Below are 17704 nucleotides of genomic sequence, written 5' to 3'. Positions count from 1 at the left end.
AACAAGCGCAAGCTGCAGCAACTGTTGGACGGTATATGCTTGCATGTACGGCAAACGCGCACATAGAAATGGTCAAGCCAAAGCTAGTCACAAGAACCGTCCATCGTCTAAACGTTTGACGAACACCAATAACTCGTCCTAGACATCAAGGCCTTCCTCAAATCTACGTCACCGATTGCTCGACTTCTCCTTCATCGTCCTTCGAAGTCTCTTGATTATCCTTATCGTCAACATCCATTACATCCATCGTCTTCTCGCTTCCTTTTCTTGACCCACTCAATATAACCTCCTTGTGTGTTGGCACTTTTCCCAAAGAAGCCTCTTTACCATCTCTGCTTTCAACATTTCGAATTTTTTCAGTATGGGGACCTGGTGACGATGGATTAAGACAAGCTCGAGGGTTCGTTTGAGAACTCTCACCATCACAGCTGTTTATCTTTACAAAAGCATTGATTGCATTAGCCTTTTTTCCATCGCCCCCAGCAGATGACTGAGCTGGAAGGGTCGTGGATGTTTTACTTATTGATGAAGGAGCACCAGACCATGATGGTACAAGAGGGAGAACTCGACCTTTGTGTAAGATAGCAGATGAAGGAAGGTAGCGTGGGTCTTGAAACGCGTAAGGAGAGGCGAGTGGATCTCCTCTTTCTCTTTCCTTGGCAGGAACAGCAACAGAATGTGCTACGCTCTTTGTAGGGCGAGCGGAAAAAAATGGAGGGGTAGGAGTAGGTGTAGATTTGTCTGCTATTTTACCACCAGCCTTTGAAAGTGTAATGTCCATCTTTGTCGGCCCATCTTTTGCTTCCTTCTTTTCTCCAAGCTTGTCTAGATGACTCGTTGGAGGGAACATACCTCTAACATCATGAGGATGTGTAGGAAATGGACATGGCCCCAATGAGGGATCTGACAAATGCGGGCATGTTGTAGCGAAAATGGAAAGTTGTGGTGTTGCAGGGGCATTGTTCTTGGACAGGTTGGAGGAACTGGCAGATGTAGATGCTTGTGAAGGTGTAGGACAAGAATTAAAAGTAGCAGCAACCGGTCTCACTGGCCGGGCCAAGTCTGGGGCGCCTATCAATGGTAACTGTGTGGCAGTAGATAAAAAATGGGTAAGTTTGGCATTTTTGTCCGATCGAACCGGTTGATTTTGGGGTGGAAATTTTGATTTTCGATATGGAGACTGGCTTTTCTCTAGCACCAAAGCAGACATGGCGACATGTTGTGGTACGCTGTTCCGTCCGCCAACGCCATCATACACTGCTGGAGGAGTAGCAGATTCTGAATGCTTCTTCTCCCAATTCCCGGTAGATTTTGACGCAACAAAGACACTTTCAGGCCAGCCTGCAAGTGCGATCATAACAGGGGCTGGTGCGCTGCTTCTCACTCCATTCGTAGCCGCTGAAGGTGGCGTGTTTGGCGATGATTTGGGCATTGTTCGAGATGTTTCTGTCTGGCTCATACTGAAAATGAAGAAGGCACAGATGTAGTTGTAAATAGAAATGAGTGTCGAATGTAGTAAAGCCGGTAATAGATGTTGGGGTTTGGCCTAATATCATCTGCAATCATTTGGATTACCCGACCCGGCAATAATAAAAGGAAAGAATACAAACCATTAGAACCTTATTTCCCGAAACCAATCCAAAGTAATAAGCGGCTATGACTATAAGCGAAATTTCCGTATATCCTTCCGGTCAAGTCCAATTATATAGCCTACTATCTTTGTCCGACTTCAAAGGTGATCGAAATGCCAAGCTGTACACATGTAAAAGATACGCTCCCAGCAAGAAGCAAGAAGATTTGCAGGATTGACTCATTCAAATCCCACGCTCACGCCTCATCGCAAAGACTTGTCGTGTTGTTACTTCTTTACCTGCTCCCTTGAAAGGGGCGAATGACCAGTCTATCCATGGCTTTTTCCTCTTTCCGTTCATACATGTGGGACCCAGCAAAATGTCATATGTTTCTTCATTGCAACGACTCAGCATACTGTTGTAATGATCAACGTCATTAGGATTATCGCTGACTTTGAAGGGGGGCAGAGGAGGTAAAAAGTCTTCCTAAAGGGTTTGTATGAGTGCACACATAGTTTTGTATCAAGATGTAGCCATGGCCGGGTATAGGATATATGCGAAGTTTTCCACTGAGCGCTGGTTCTCTCCTTATCGCTACCCATCTGGTCTCAGATCGACAACCGATGAACAGGGTTATACAATAGGATAAGTTTTTTTTTGGCTGTCGGATAACGACGACCTTTTCGCCTTTGACTTGTCTCGTCATATCTGGCGAGGCCAAAGATAGAAAAAGCAATATGACGCCATGAAAGGAAAAACAAAAGCGGGCTTACAGCTTCTTTACCTCCACACCAAATAGTATACATACATTCTCCGTCGCTCACGACCACCCAGAATCCATATGTCCACTCTAAATTCTCTTTTTCTTCACATCGGACACATGTTTCATCCGTATTGAGAAATTGTTGACAGGTCTTGCACCAAACTTTAATGAGACTTTTTTCCTCGCCGCCGTCCTCTGGCAACAGGGCAAAAGCATAGGCAATCGTTCGGTATATCTTGCATTGAATTGATGTTGAAATAGTGAGAAGGTCATACAACGGATATTCTGGTGAGCGATAGAGGGTGCGTAGATGGTTGGAGGCTTCATAGATCTGTTTCCGGGGGCCACGCTGCCCCCGAAAATCATTGGTTAATGTCGAAAGTGAAGGAAGTTCACTCTTGACGGACAAAATCGAACCAACATTGGGTTTCAAGTCTTGAAGATTGCCCCCTTGTTTCTCTGTTGTATTGGTCGATTCAGACGAATAGGCTATTAAAGAATTTTCTTGCCATGTCACGCCAGTTCTTGCCGATTCTCTCGCTCTCAACTCTGCAATTGCACTAGCCCTTATCAGTGGATGTTCTGTTGTTGGTAGTCTCACCTCTCTATTTCTTGAATTTTTGCCTCGTCTTTAACCTCAGTGACCCACTTTCTGTACTTGTTTCCTGTACCATACATTGCCTGATTTTCATTACTCAAATTCGCCCAAATAAACTCTATTTCTCCACTTCTGATCTTGCAATGAAGATTTGACATCTTGACAATATTGCCCGGCCGTAAGAGAGGTAAATCTCTTTCCTCATCGAAATCGGCAATACCTATACAAAAAACAGATCGGGGAGGGAGGCCGACATCCACCTGATGATAATTGCGGTTGTCATACTGGTCAGAGATCGAAAAGGTACCATCTGAAACGTAAATTTCCATAGCTAGACCAGAGAAGTTCTCGACGCCCCGCTTAAATATTTTGAGAATCTGAAAATGTGTTAGACATTGTTTGATATAAAGATAATACAGCTTACTTTGAAAATTCCATCCATGTATTCTGCAACACGTCGTTCACTCAACTTTCGATACTTGTATGTCCCTACACTCTTTTCCGTAGCACCATGGTCCCTGTCTTTGACTCCCTGTGCTAAACCCCATTTCCAGAGATCTTTCATTCGTCTCAACTCATCATTACAAAATGGCTTTTCATTTTCTTGCCAGCTTTTGTTCTCATGAATGACCACGTCGCCATCTCTTAATAATATCCAAGTACTAGGATACTGTATGTGGCCCCGTTTTGAGCCCGAATTGAGTTTTTGCTTGTCTTTGTATGTTACGCACTTAACTTTGCGTATAAGGAGAACGTCGCCTTCCTTGAATTTACCCATTATCTCTTGCCCACTATGTCGAAAAAGAGTAAGTACAATCATTTCGTCAATTCGGCTTGGGTCAGTGAGGACCAAAGAGATTTGATGGTCCACCGCTATAATATTTGATTAGCTTCCTGAAATCTCAAAAGCAAGAGAACAACATACATTGCCCCTTGGGTGGTTGAGGCTCATTGACCTCTGCGATGACAGCAATAACATTCAACTGACTTGTGATGTCCAAGCTATCAAGTGGTAGATATACGAAACCCTCAAATCATTGTTAAATGAATGGTCATCAAGAAACGCAAATTACCTACATTGTCAGATCTAAAAGGCGTCTTCAGATCTGAACACGACAATGCTTGCGTCTCTCCTCCAAGCGTTTCAGAATCATTTATGTAACCGTTGGTGGCGAAATGTAGAGTTGGAACTGTAGCGGAATGGCCGCCATTGGGATATATTGAAGGTAACGAGAGAGCACTGGGGCCAAATTGAACAATATGTTTGGAGGGAGGCTTTGGAGTTTCATTGACTGCGTTTTCACGAGGTTCTTTACCAGATGTTGTTGACGAATCGACAGATATGATGTGTTCTACTCTGGCAGACTGAGATACGTTCACATCGCTGGAAACTGTAACAGCGTGGCTCATGGTTCGCGACCGTTTTGTCAATGCCTCAGAGTCAGAGGCGCTCGTACTTCCTCGCTTACTTGCCTGGGCGCCAGTTAAAGATGGAATGGCGTGGTCACTGACAGGCAAGAGAATTTTGGAGTTTTTGGGAACATGCGGCTCTGGAGTAGAGCTATCAGAAGCATACGTAGAAGTGGAGTAATTCCGAGATATGGCTCCGCCTTGCTCTATATAATACATCAGCACAAGAATCGGAGCATTAAACACACCATCCAAAAGGACAAGTTTCCTTATTCCATTCTCATAAATCGCCATCTTTCCGTGCCCCGCCAAGGTCACCACCGTTGTAAGTTTTTGATTTCTGTTGTGGGGCTCTTTAGGTTGAACTCTCAGCACTTTCATGTGGCTCGTCTCAAAGTTGTATGTTGCTCTTGAGTTCAGTTTCTTCAACTCTCCCATTTCTCTCTCCATATACTTCTTCAAGGCTTTCTTCATTTGGTCAGATGGCGTTTTGGCAGGACCAAACGGACTCCATTTACTAGAATACAATTCTATTCTGATCTCAAACCTTTCATCAATCATTCGGCTCTGAGGTTCATACTCGTTTGGTGAACGCGAAAGTGAAGTTTCGATCGTGAATGTGAGTCTAGAGATGAAAGAGTCTTTGTCTGGGTTGATGGTACTTGACAAGCTGATAATGCGACCAGAGACAATAGTCCCTGGGATGATGTTCTGACCTGTGGCAAGATCTAATGCTGATAATGGATGCCCCTTTGCCATACCGAAGGTCTTTTGAATATAAAAGTTCTTTATCAAAAAGATGGCAAAAGTAAAATTATTATAAAATGTATGACACATAGGTCCATTTTTCCCGTGTCTCGTCCGCCATGTCCGCTTTAATTTAGATTAGGGTTATTCATTTTTGGACATGAGTTGAGAACTGTTCAGTTCGCAAAATTGATTAATACAAGTGTTACGTAATTACATCGGGAGTTGTTTATTTTCATGAATTGGAATGTGGCATGTGAAATTGAAAGACCCTATTACCATTTGCTATCCATATAAACGGGTTAAACCCTTAACAAATCTGCAACGAATCCTTAACAAGGTATCTCGTATCGAGCGAGCGAAGAACATTAACATTTGCAGACCATCTTTATTCTCATCTGGAGGTATCTTTTCAGCATCATGTCCGAGTCAGATCAAACCAGATCCAAGATCATCCAAGACCACCCGATTGCAAACGGTCTCGACGCTTTTCGCGCCTTTTTTCGGTCGCCAGTCATGAGGAACAGCATCGATCTGCGTAACAGAAGGGGTGAGTCGCAAATACATTTCCGTAGAAAGTTATTAACCATCCTACAGATGCACAGGACCTTACTTGGAATTTTCTGGTAGCTCTTCAGGCTCTCCCCGTGTCCCGCATTCTACCGTCAAAAACGTCGGCCCAATATACAGTTCAGGATGATATCTTGCGCCTAAGGTCCGCTGCCTCGTCCGACGACCTTGATTCCGACTGCATCAGATCACTTGTCGAAGCAGCTCTTGCCGATAACCTAGAGGATGCGCTGATTTGGGATCGCGTTGTCGATGCCGCTGCCGTCCTCGAACTCGCATCACCTCCCCGACCGATGCTCCCTTCCTTCCAACAACCCACATGGCTGCATCACATAAGTAGCGTTTGGTACTCATCTGAACGCCGACCTTACATTGATTATCGGGTTATTGAGAGCGAGCTTGGGCAATTACGTGATGGACTTTCTGGTTTCCATGCTACCTTCTTCGGAAGCGTTGAGGGTTTAGAAACAGCAGCAGCGGCTGTTTTCCAGAGCTGTACGAGCGGCAGCGATCCACTCTTCCGGGACGGGTGGAAGGGTTGGCCAACAAATGCAAACGAGGATGCTGTCTTAGTCTGGTTTAAAGATGTAACGGCAAACATAGTGGCTTTTGCGGAAGGCTATCGCCCTGCCCAGACTAATCGCCGGCTATTTGTGGAACCTAGCAAGCCGATAAAGGATTCTACTGGCGAGCGCAAGTTGGACATCGGTTTAGTTAGTGTTCCAGAGGCTAGGAGTGGCCCTCGATATCACTGGTCACAAATACTCGTACCTGGCGAGCTGAAGAGTAATCCTTCGGCAGATACCACTAATGAGACGCGTTTTGTCCTTGGCAGATACGCGAGGGAAGTATTCTCTGCGCAAGATACACGTCGTTTTGTGCTAGGGTTCACTTTATGTGGCTCCCTGATGAGAGTGTGGGAATTCGATCGGCTTGGGGGTATTGCCTCCGACCGATTCGATATAAATAAAGAGGGAAAGCGGTTCGTATCGACCATTCTAGGATTCCTTTGGATGAGTGAGGAGGACCTGGGATTCGATCCTACGATAATCACATGCTGCGACAAGCGGTATATTGATATCGAACGAAACGGTCAGAAAGAGCGTATTATCATTACGAGAACCATGAATCGGGCGCGGTGCGTTGTCGGCCGGGCCACTACCTGTTGGAAAGCCTATGCCGAGAAAGACCCGAAGAAGCCACTTGTTATCAAAGACTCGTGGCAAGACTCAGAACACGATCACGAAGGGGAACTGCTCCAGGAAGCGACGGAGAACGGAGTCATCAATGTAGCCCGACATTACTATCACGCCACTGTCCGTGTTGGTGATAAGGATGATGACGTTCTAGTCAACATTCGACAAGGGATAGACCTTTCAGAAACGGTGCATTCCCGATTGTATCGCCCAAAGAAGGCGACTGCCATTTCAAGTGCGACTGGCATGCCGAGCCAAAGCCGCAGCAGTAGCAGCAGCACTGGTGTCAAGGCTAGTGTCAAGCGCCCGTTTAGCGAAACCAGCCTGCCGCTACCACCCAGTAAGCGCTCCATCTCAACGTCTCAAATAAAAGCCAGCATAGAGATGCTGTCAAATCGAGTACATCGGCGAGTTATTCTTTGTGATTATGGAAAACCAATATACAAAGCAAGCTCTCGAGTAGCCCTTCTTGCCGCGATGGAACGCTGCATTGCAGGACATGAATCCCTGTTACAAGCCGGTTTTCTGCACCGAGACATCTCCATCAATAATCTCATGATAGACGAGGACAATGACAATGCCTTCTTGATCGATCTTGACCGTGCAATAAGGGTGCCGCGGATAGGTGCGTCTGGGGCAAAGGGGAAGATTGGAACGAGAGCGTTCATGGCTATCGGGGCACATCTGGGTGATGGACATTCGTTCATGCACGACCTGGAATCTTTTTTCTGGGTTCTCTTCTGGATTTGTACCCATTATGATGGTCCAGGTAAAGCCGTTAGCGCTGCTGAGTATGATGAATGGAAATATAAGGACGATGACATGCTAGCTGATCTGAAATTTGCCACCATAGGTGATGAGAGAATGTTCTTGGACACCACGCGTGCCCAGTTTACACCTTACTACAAACCTTTAATCCCGTTGATGAACGAAATCCGGAAAAAGGTTTTCCCCGATGACCAGTGGTGGGAGACGGAAAACATGGAGTTGTATTCCTTGATCAAGGAAATCCTTGCCAATGGTCAAAAAGACCCGGAAATACTTGGTGTTCCAATTTCATGAACTGAACCCTGTCCATCATCACAAAAGCAGTTTTCGGCTGTGTTCAACGTGGTCCGAGTTGGACAATGTATTTTGCATGATCAACTTGAGCTGCCTTGTTCCATTCACCATATCTCGTCCAATACCGAAGACAAGCCTTTGAACTCTACGCTCTTCGACCTGCTGCCGTTGACCTCATCTACGCATATGTCGAGCTCGAAGGCTGGCTCCTTCGGCGACTCACAGGGTCTCACCCAACATGATCTTGCCAGCCATCTCCCTGCACTGAAACCCCGATGTATATATCTAAAGTCAAGAGGTTTGTGTAACTGAGATGTTGTCGATATAGATTATAGAAGAATATAACTCTAGATTGCTTGTTAGTGATGCATGACATAAGACATAAACATTCAGATACATGAAATGGTATGAGGTAAAAGTGACAACCACTGGGCATTACGTAATCATCTCGCAAGCGGCTTCATTATCACAAAGTGAAATTTATTCCACTCATGTTTAGAATTGAAACACCTAGATAAGTATATGAGATCGGGACAGTTTGTAATAATGAATCAGCCTGTAAGTGCTTCGCCCTATAGGACGCTTATGGAGGCGCTGCGGCGACCTCCGCTGTGTTGTGTAGCTTGTTGCAGGTCTGGCTCTGTGGATTATATTATTCGACCCAGAACACAAGCGTTCCCTGAGCAGTAGAGGATATAGAAGAGGAATATTGTAATCTATCTTTTCTTTAGATACTTCATTTCGATGCATAACGGGCGCTAGATTTGCTGTATCAGGAACACTCGTTGGTATATTAGTAGACATACAATATACCAACACAAACCCAGTGTGGCACCCAGTGCTTTCACAGCCTCCCTTATAATTACGTAATGATTAATGGTTGTCATTTCCACCTTTTACCATTTCATGTATCTGAATGTTTATGTCTATGTCATCCATCAGCAACAAGCAAACTGGAGCTTTGTTCTTCTATAATCTATGCCAACAGTATCCCAGCTATACGAGTCTCTCAATATTTGACAAGAAACTAGCCAAAGCCCTTCAGAATCACTCATCATCTTCAACCGTTAACTCAGCCACTTCCTCCTATCTTTAGGGCATGATATCTCGTTTCAATCGCCGAAGATGGGGTAAAGGATGTCCCATTCTGGGCAGATCATTCTTACGTCGTCTACCAATAGTCCAGCCGAACAGCCAAGACTTGAGATGGTGTTTATGACTTGCTCGCCCATGGCATCCCTCTCCGCACCTACATGGCGATCAATGGATGCATGATCGATGATGTATTGACCCTGTCCGTTTCTATTCCCATCTTTCTAGCCTCTGGCCTTGGTCCAATCCGAATGAAGGCGTGCTATCTAAGAATGAACTATCGCAGTGTAGGGACTTGAACGGGAGGGCTTTTCCATTTACTTTGCTTCGTATATCTGAAGACGTCGGAGAAGGGGTGCATCCTCGTTCCTTGAGGTAGGCCGATGCCGTCTTGTATCCATTCTGCGGCTTGGAGCCACCCTTACCTTTCAGAGAGTCATAATTACGTTGAATCGGCAGCCAATCGAGTAGAAGTGATAGGGATGAAGGAATTTGACCAGTGCCGTCGCTATGCCAGTCAACATTGGTCGCTGAGGACTGTGGTAGGTTATCGCATTCTGTTGGAATAGCTGAGGCGTTAGATTTTGTGACCCGGCGCCGTTTACGTGTTTGAGAGGAAGTTAACGGTGCAGGAAGATGGCTCTGGGAAGGGCCATGCTGGGTAAGACCGTGGGAGCCGTCCGATGAGCCAATCTGCAAGCTTGACATATCTATAGATGACGTTGACGGCTAAGAGTTGAAAAGTATTGAGTTTGAAGGTATACGTTACATAGAACAAGATAAGTACTGAGTTTGAAGATTTATATTGAATTGAACAAAACATGTTGTAAGTTGAACGTTGGTTTTCAAGTTAAACACATAAAAACCGCTTATTCGATTTGGACTAAATTGAACACAGCCAAAATTTGCTTCCGTGATTACGACTCCTGTTCAGTTCGTGATAACGAATAACCCTATTAATTAGCATTTGTCATCTTTTACATCTTGACATTATCCATAAAATGATATTTCAGCAAAGTGAGTAACAGCTCAAGTTTCTCAAACACTTTAAAGCGATGTAGAGATGACAACTAACAGCTTACAAGGTATCAACAAGGCAGGAGAGCGACTGCTGTGCAAGCTGAAAAGTCCAGTCAATTGATATAGCCAGACGAATAAGAATGAACAAGAATTATCAAGATAGCGATTCCGAGAACAGAATTAAACTTTCTTCTACCATTCCACGTAAAAACACTCGCCAACCATGTCGATATGATATAGAGATACCAGCCAGCGGAAGAACAGTCAAGAACAAGCGTCGCTAGACAACCAAAGACTTCGTTTTGGGCTGAATACAACATCACAATCGGGAAATTCGTCAACGCTGTCTCGAGCAGGCCAAAGTTGCGAGAAAGAAAAGGTAGATTTGTTGAAAGCCTAGCCATGAAGCTCAACTTCTTGTGCATAGAGAGGAGCCTACAGAATGCTGTTGCCCTGCTGTACGTCTTAATGCCTGTTTTTTGCCATGTCTAGGTCAGATTGGATAATTATGGCGCGTGACAGGGCATTTGAAAGAGGAAACATCCATTCAAGAATACGTTATAATCTGACCTTCTTGACAAGCATTGCAAGAGCAGCGAGGTGTACATTTCCAGCAGGCAATAATAAATATGATCAAGGGATCTGCACGATTAAAAACATAATAGCCAAGAATCGGGATTAAATTTCTTGAAACAAATATTTAAAAGTCAACAATATAGACAACGAAAAGGTCACCCATGTAACCGGTCTTTTCTCCTCACTCGAAACATACGAGCCTGCCAAAGAAAACTTATGTGAGAAGAAATGTCTTATCGGAAAACACCTATAGTTTGAAGGAATACTGCCAATAAATGTATACGGCAAGAAAACTATGGGAGAGAAAAGCTGGCTGTCCTTGCAGCCCACGAATTTTTTGTTCAGAACCCGTTGTCCGGCACCAAGTTATCCAAAACCAACTTGAAGCTCGCCTTCATTTTTCCTCAAAAGACGAAGGATTTTGAAACTGGACACAGAGAGATGCTTCGGATGACCAAATGGGACCTAAACAACCTCGACGAGTCTGCCGTTGATAGTTTTCAAGTGCATTAGTGGCTCATCAAGATACCAGATGGCGCTGAGCAAGCAGCCATCTCTAGTTTACACCGATCAACCATGAGAACTGAAAGGTTAAATATGTTGGAGGAATAGATGGAAGGTATCGAGCTGATGGATGAGGTTTTCAAATGAGCTTCTCTGGTAGTAATGGGCAATGAGTGCTAGACTATTTTTAAGCTATTCTGAAGCGGTATACATCTTTTTGTATCATAAAATATGGCGGATGACAAGTTGCAAAGCAGAAAACAAAAAAAGTAATATTTAAATACAAGTGAAGGTATTAAGTATTTTTCTCCTCAATTAGTACTAATCCATAACAATTTCTCTTCTTTTCTACTTGCATTTATCTATTCAACAAAAAGCTACCAATCTAAATGTTGATGTCTCTTAACTCAACGTGCGCCAAAGAGTGCCATGGCCGACAAGCAGTTCACGCGAGCTGCGTGCATGTCTGTTGGTTATCTGCCGCATCTGCTTGTCCAACAAATTAACAGCCGCCTATTCAGTGTCGCATGCAAGCAATCCAGCAAGAAAAGGCTCGCGAGCCATGCGTGTTGATGGTGTCTACCAACTCGTGGTTTGATCCGGGAAATAACGGCAGCGTGCCATACAAGACTTGTGTAATGGGCCTGCGATTGATCATGGTGATGCTTCTGGAGCCCTGTACCAGATTGCGTGGCTGGAAGATTTAAGCTGGCCACAGGCAATGTCGCCTTTTCCTACGATATATCTTGTTCACTCATCACTCTGAACCAGTATGCCAGCCTCCATCCCACAAGTCGACCCACCCAAAGACGCAGATCCTGTTGCTCTCGCTCTGACCGAGCTGACCCAGCAGGTTCGAGCTGTTACTGAGTGGGCGACGAACGGAGACCCTTCACCACAGAGCTTTGTAGATTTTCACACCTACCAACAGTTACAGGAGTGGGCCAAGAAACCGTGAGTTTGGCATTACTGGACGGCGGTAGCTGGGGCAAGAGGGGGCGCTGATGCTGGGGCAAGCGAGGCTCTGGACGTCATTGACGGGATATTGCAGTGGAGGCTTAAATTGCCTTACCCTTATAACTACAAGGCAAGTAGTGTCCGTCACTCCAAAGCCAAGGTTGACAAGTCCCATAGGCACTCATTCTCACCCAGCTTATTCCTGTATCTCGTCTTGCCCCGTATGCCCCGCTCCTTGAACCTCTCGCAACCCCGTCCGCTCAGAATCCGGAGCTCTTGTCGTTTACGCCCTTTATGACCACCCTTGCTACTTCGCTACATTCAATGGCTGCTGCTCATGTTGCCAAGACCAAGGCAGACAAGGCAGCCAGAGAAGAGAAAGAAGCAAAAGAAAAGGAGGCAGAAATGTTTGCGATGTGGTGCGAACTGTACGGAAAAACCAACAAGGCAGACTGGCATAGCTTGTCCGCAGCAGACAATGTCAAATGGGGATACTGGCAATGGCAGCCCATCAGTGCTGAAGGCTGGTGGAAGGCAGTACTTAACAAGGAGAAAGCCGGGGCAACATAAAGTGTTGACTATGAAGCTTGGAACAGGAATCTCGAGCGATCAGGTTCACAATGTTGAAAGATTGTTTGTGCGAGTTTTTTCCCGTTTACAATCAGAGCCAGCTTTGCTGGTGGCTGTATCGTGTGTATTTGTAACCTTGTGCCATGGTATACAGGTTCAACCATTTTCAGTCAAAGCTGTTTCCGTTTCGCTCCTTAAACAATGTTATCACTTATTGCGTGGAATGCGCTATCTTCTTACCTAACCAGTGATTCTATTGTTCAAAATCTCAAACGCTACTCTCTCTTGGCCAGGCTCAACTTGGTTGATTTATGAGGATCTTTAGTAGTAACAGGGTCAAGCTCGCTACACTATATCATATGTCGGTCTTTTTGAGGATACAATCTAACCCTTTGACTCATCCAACTGCTGTTAACCCTAGATAATGGTCATCCGCTTAACATTGATGAGCATCTCTTCATTGATAGTACATTGGTATTATTGAGAGTTTTAAAACATACTCGCATTACTGAGACTCACTGCTTTTGTGATTGGCATCAACGCCTTGGACATACCATCAACTGTTTTTGGTGTTTATTTAACTTCGAACGCTACTTGGCTCCATTCCATTAGAAGCTTTTAGCTCTAGTAATGGCATGATACAGTTACCATGCCCAAACAGCATTCAATTTTGACTCTGTCTGTTCCAAGTTATCTTTCTTGTCCATTATCACAAGACAGACTTTGATAGGTATTGATTTGTGTGAGTTTCAAATGGCCATCAACAGCTACATGTACATCCTTGTATTCCATATAATAAGTATACAAAACCCAAAACTATTACATTCGGTATTCTCGCCCCGCAATATAACATCAATTATTTACCTCTAGGGCATCGATCTCATTATATACATCCTCGTCTACAGATAATTCTTCATCCTCTTTTCCAATTGTGTTTCCTCTATCATCTCTTATCCTTGCATGTTCACGAGACTCTTCGTCCTCATTATAAACGTACATCTCGTAGATAGCATCCCCTTCTGGGCCTTCAACTATGTTTTCGAGCAAATCACCGCTAAGAACTTAAATGATTTGGAGTCAGCTTTGCCACGTCCGTATGTAGACGACGAAAGAGCCTAGCTACGAGAAAGATTTAAACACACCTTGGATGGCCCTCAAGTCCCCTTCCTCAATATCGTTATCGTCGTCCATGCCATCTCCGAACAAGCCATACGCCATACAGCCCATTGCGCTGACGAAAACATGCTGCAGCCCAGTGAATTCTTTCATTGAATTGGCTGTATGTAGACATTCCGCAAGATTTATACCAAGAGGAGCATCAGAGCCGCATTGAGATGGACGAAGGTGTTGTCGCTGAGGAGTAGCGATGATACCCCCAGCAGATACGATATTACCAAGGCCAAGCGATGTTGAGGCAAGGGGTGGAAAGGGAAAGACGAGGTGATGTAATAGAGAAAGAGCAGGCTGTAGTAAAGCAAGCGCACTGAACAAAATGATCAGATATAACCAAACCCAATAGATATATGCGCAAAGCAACCTACTCTTTTGTACTGTAAGGTTTTGCATGCACCCCCCATATCTTTCCGCTTTCTGCCTTCAAAATTAAAACCAGCGCCGGAACAAGTATACTCCTTGCGCCCATTAAAACGACTGACTCCGTATCGGCGACTGCCATCATACACATCCCTCTCACAATCATCAAAGCCGTGTCATGAGCTTCTTGTATCGAAAGCGATGGGTGAGGGCTGATTAAATACCGGCAGAGACGATCTATCAAAGGGGATTGAGCATCAGTACTTGAAGCATGAGAGGCGCTGGAAAATAAGTAGTTTGGAGATGAAGTTATAAGAAGAGGAAAGTTGGCCGCATCTGCATAAGCGATCAGTTGTTTGAAAACCACTTCGGATACGATATATTTAGGAAATAGACAAATGACACTTACGAAGAGCAGCAGCAAAAAATACTTCAAGTCCATGTTTGATAATGTACTTGTCTAATCCTGGATCTGTCAAGCCCAGAATAACATCAACAAGCTCGCTCCCCTGCCTAGGTAAGTGACATATTATTTTAAGTTACTATTTTGGGGAGTAAGGTAAGATTGACAGGGCTTACCAAATCCCCCCTTCTGCGAATAGACAAATGATTTCTGACATTCTCGCTATTTCTCCTCCCATCTCCAAACACCAGCTCTTTAATCGCTCTTCATTACCTCCTGTATGTAATTCTTGTCCCGTATCTATTTTCTCTTCTGTTCCATGTTCGTTTTCTCTCTCGCTTTCATCTTTGTCTGTATCTCCCTGATTCATTTCTTTTTTCCAAGAATCTGCCAATCTCTTCTGGAGTTTATCCATCTTTGGAATATTTGAAAGTAATGGTACAAGAGAGAGAAGAGAGGATATAATGTTTGTGAGAGGAATAAAAGAAACAAGAGATGGAAAAAAGTAAAAAGAAGAGGCAAGAAGATTGAGAATGTTGTTGACTATCGCAATCTACACGGATTATTAGCATTGCCATTTCCAAAATTAACGAGACTTTATGATGAATTCTTTGGCCGGAGAGCAAAAGTACGAAACCAGGCAAAGTGGCAACTGAGATGCGAAGAACTTTGACCTACTTCATGATAAGAAGCGTTTTGGCTTCCGTTATCCTCCGCCTCCAAGCTGCAGCAAAATAGCTCTAACATGTCACCCAGCTTGTCCAAAACACCTTTTCCAATCTCTTCAAGCCTTTGTGCTTCAAATTGTCCCTGTTGCCCATTTTCCAAATTTTCAGTAACAATTGGTCCGCCAGCAACGGCAACTAGTTTCAGCAATTCTCCGCACAAAGCTGGATGTATCTCCCTTCTTTCATCCCTTCCACTTCTACCCTTACTTCTTAATGATTGGTAATTCAGGATACGATATATGGTTGGCTCGGTTGTGAACCCCAGTAGTCCTTGGAAATTCGAAAGAGGAGTACTTGTGAGAAGATGGTACAGGAATTCAGCCTTTTCGTCATGTTGAGGCAGAATGTGGTCCACGTGAATTTCTCCTTCCCAACTCGGATCATCAACCTCTTTTTCCTCCTTCTTTTGTTCCTCCGTAATGTCATCATTTCTGTCCAATGCAGGATGCAAACAAATATCAAGTTCCGCATTGATACCAGCTGAAGAGCCTTGCTTTGACCTAGCTGGAGACGACGAACATGATACAGAACTGAAAATATCTTGTCGTGCCACTCTACTTTCAGTCTTGGATGAAGATTGTGGTTGAGACTTGCTAGGAGAAGCTAGTGGAGACTTGTTTGGTAATTGTCCATGTCTGAGTTGACCCTTGAACGCTTGGTTCCTAACAGGCGTCTTATTGTCAAGACTGCCCGCCAATATCTCCGTCTGCCTTTGCAGTTGAGGCTGATGATCCGTCTTTTGTCGCTTTCGAGAACTTACTGTAGGAGTTGCGGCAAAAGCATTGTAGAATCCACCTATTGCACCTCCTTGGGCCGAGGAGCCAAGCATATTGCGGGCGCCAGTGCGTGCACGAGCAAGCGGAGTGGCTTCGTAATCTCTGAAAGGTGATCTTGAGTGGACATGACTATGTAAATGAGAGGGCGAACCATTCCGCATCGAAGTTGGCAAAGGATTGTGCCAGCCTGGTGATCCTCCGTTTTTAGGTTGTAGAGTCCTAGGAGCTTGAGAAGATCGGGCCTTGAGGGCACTAGCTTGGATCGCATGATTCTATTTCTTCCCGTCAAACTTGATAGTATTTATACAAATGAGGAAATATAACCGTACAGAGAAGATAGCTTGATGTTTTATGCCTTCAACCACCCTTTTTGTTTGCGCTTCCCGTTCGTTCATGTCCTTTTCTCTGCTCATTAGAGCTTGTTTGAGCTTCTCAATTTCTTGCAAGTACTTGTCTTTTTCCTGGTGATTGGATACTAACATAAGCTCAATCTATTTCACAACGTTAGTAGAGATAGACATCGGACATACTTCGCGTTGGGCTCGGCGTATATTCTCTGCTTCCCCTTTGGCAGCCCATATCTGGTTCTGCAACTCTTGAGCCTTTTTCTCCCATAGTTGCTCCTCTGCATCTCCTTTTCCATTTCCTTGATTTTGATAAGTCTTTTGGGTTTTTAGTTTTGCCAATTCTGCCTCCAAGGCTTGCCTTCTTTGCGTTTCCTTCTTCAACTCTTCGTAATGGCTATTTGATGCGATTGGGGCTACACCAGAGTCATCCGGGGTCGTTGAGAGATTTTCTTCAGGAGCCACATAAGTCGGCGTAGAGGAAGGAAAAAGTCGAGACACCTGAGCACCAGCAGATGTAGATTTAACCAATGGGTTCTTTTGGTTGTTGTGAATAGCTGTTGATGGAGGTCGAGAGGAGTCGATAGGAGAGAATTGCATAGTCAAAGACGAGTTTGATTTTGACAACGTTTTGCCAGCTTGGCCTTGGACTTGTGAGGAGCCTGTAGGAGAGGACACAGTCCTGTGATTATTTAGAGCCTGCGCTATTGCCTGTTTCCTTCTTGATCCCACAGTCCCTTGTCCTTGACTGCCTTGTGCTCTAATTGATATGCCCAAACTCTCGCCGAGCGCAAGATTATGATTACATCGATTGTCTGTTACTTCTGCATCTTCAGGGTAACCGCTTAATTCATACTTGCCCGAAGCATCCATCACCACGTCGATTGGAGGATAATCTTCATCTTGAATAGCACCAGACGGCGATTGACGACAATCAGAGGATTTTCTGGCAAGTGCAGCAGAGGAGGCAAGAGTGTTCTGTTTGAATGGGGGCTGGAAACCTATTCGAGGATCTCTGTTTCGGCGTGAACGCAGAGCAACGTGATGATATCCTTCTTTTTGCGTTCCAATTCCCGTACCCAGTGCCATTCCTGTCCCAAGCGGATGCCCGTCATGTGCGATTTTTCGGAAAGGTGGGCGAAAAGCAGCAGCCGCGGATTGTTGCTGTTGGGTAGCCTTTGAGGCCTGAGACGCCTGCAGTGCCTGTGTTTCCACTTGGGCGAGGACATCGAGAGTCTCGGGGCTATCGAAAAAATCATCATCGTCGTCATATAGGTCTGACAT

The 17704-nt window shown here is 44.7% G+C and overlaps 5 protein-coding genes across 5 annotated transcripts; 2 read left to right on the top strand and 3 right to left on the bottom strand.

The window, feature by feature from the left end:
• Positions 1–163: 163 nt before the first annotated feature.
• Positions 164–5101, bottom strand: L203_104122 (uncharacterized protein; the record flags this gene model as incomplete). Its single annotated transcript, XM_066213510.1, has 11 exons — positions 164–369; positions 421–1341; positions 1385–1556; positions 1611–1654; positions 1832–2057; positions 2345–2894; positions 2936–3309; positions 3357–3805; positions 3858–3960; positions 4010–4548; positions 4591–5101. The coding sequence occupies 11 exons, from the start codon at positions 5099–5101 to the stop codon at positions 164–166; spliced, it is 4095 nt and encodes a 1364-aa protein (XP_066069607.1).
• A 408-nt stretch (positions 5102–5509) lies between these two features.
• L203_104121 (uncharacterized protein) lies at positions 5510–7917 on the top strand (the record flags this gene model as incomplete). The annotated part of the gene is made up of 2 exons (XM_066213509.1): positions 5510–5639; positions 5687–7917. The coding sequence occupies 2 exons, from the start codon at positions 5510–5512 to the stop codon at positions 7915–7917; spliced, it is 2361 nt and encodes a 786-aa protein (XP_066069606.1).
• Positions 7918–9219: 1302 nt separating this feature from the next.
• On the bottom strand, positions 9220–9717 carry L203_104120 (uncharacterized protein; the record flags this gene model as incomplete). Its single annotated transcript, XM_066213508.1, has 1 exon — positions 9220–9717. One exon carries the CDS (start codon positions 9715–9717, stop codon positions 9220–9222), a length of 498 nt encoding a protein of 165 aa, XP_066069605.1.
• Positions 9718–11881: 2164 nt separating this feature from the next.
• On the top strand, positions 11882–12636 carry L203_104119 (uncharacterized protein; the record flags this gene model as incomplete). The annotated part of the gene is made up of 3 exons (XM_066213507.1): positions 11882–12063; positions 12127–12196; positions 12244–12636. 3 exons carry the CDS (start codon positions 11882–11884, stop codon positions 12634–12636), a joined length of 645 nt encoding a protein of 214 aa, XP_066069604.1.
• Positions 12637–13488: 852 nt separating this feature from the next.
• On the bottom strand, positions 13489–17704 carry L203_104118 (uncharacterized protein; the record flags this gene model as incomplete). Its single annotated transcript, XM_066213506.1, has 8 exons — positions 13489–13697; positions 13779–14119; positions 14178–14505; positions 14579–14682; positions 14749–15125; positions 15251–16348; positions 16406–16537; positions 16607–17704. 8 exons carry the CDS (start codon positions 17702–17704, stop codon positions 13489–13491), a joined length of 3687 nt encoding a protein of 1228 aa, XP_066069603.1.

Source organism: Cryptococcus depauperatus, chromosome 4 (assembly GCF_001720195.1).
Source record: "Cryptococcus depauperatus CBS 7841 chromosome 4, complete sequence".
NCBI lineage: Eukaryota > Fungi > Basidiomycota > Tremellomycetes > Tremellales > Cryptococcaceae > Cryptococcus > Cryptococcus depauperatus.
This window is presented reverse-complemented; position numbering and strand designations above follow the sequence as displayed.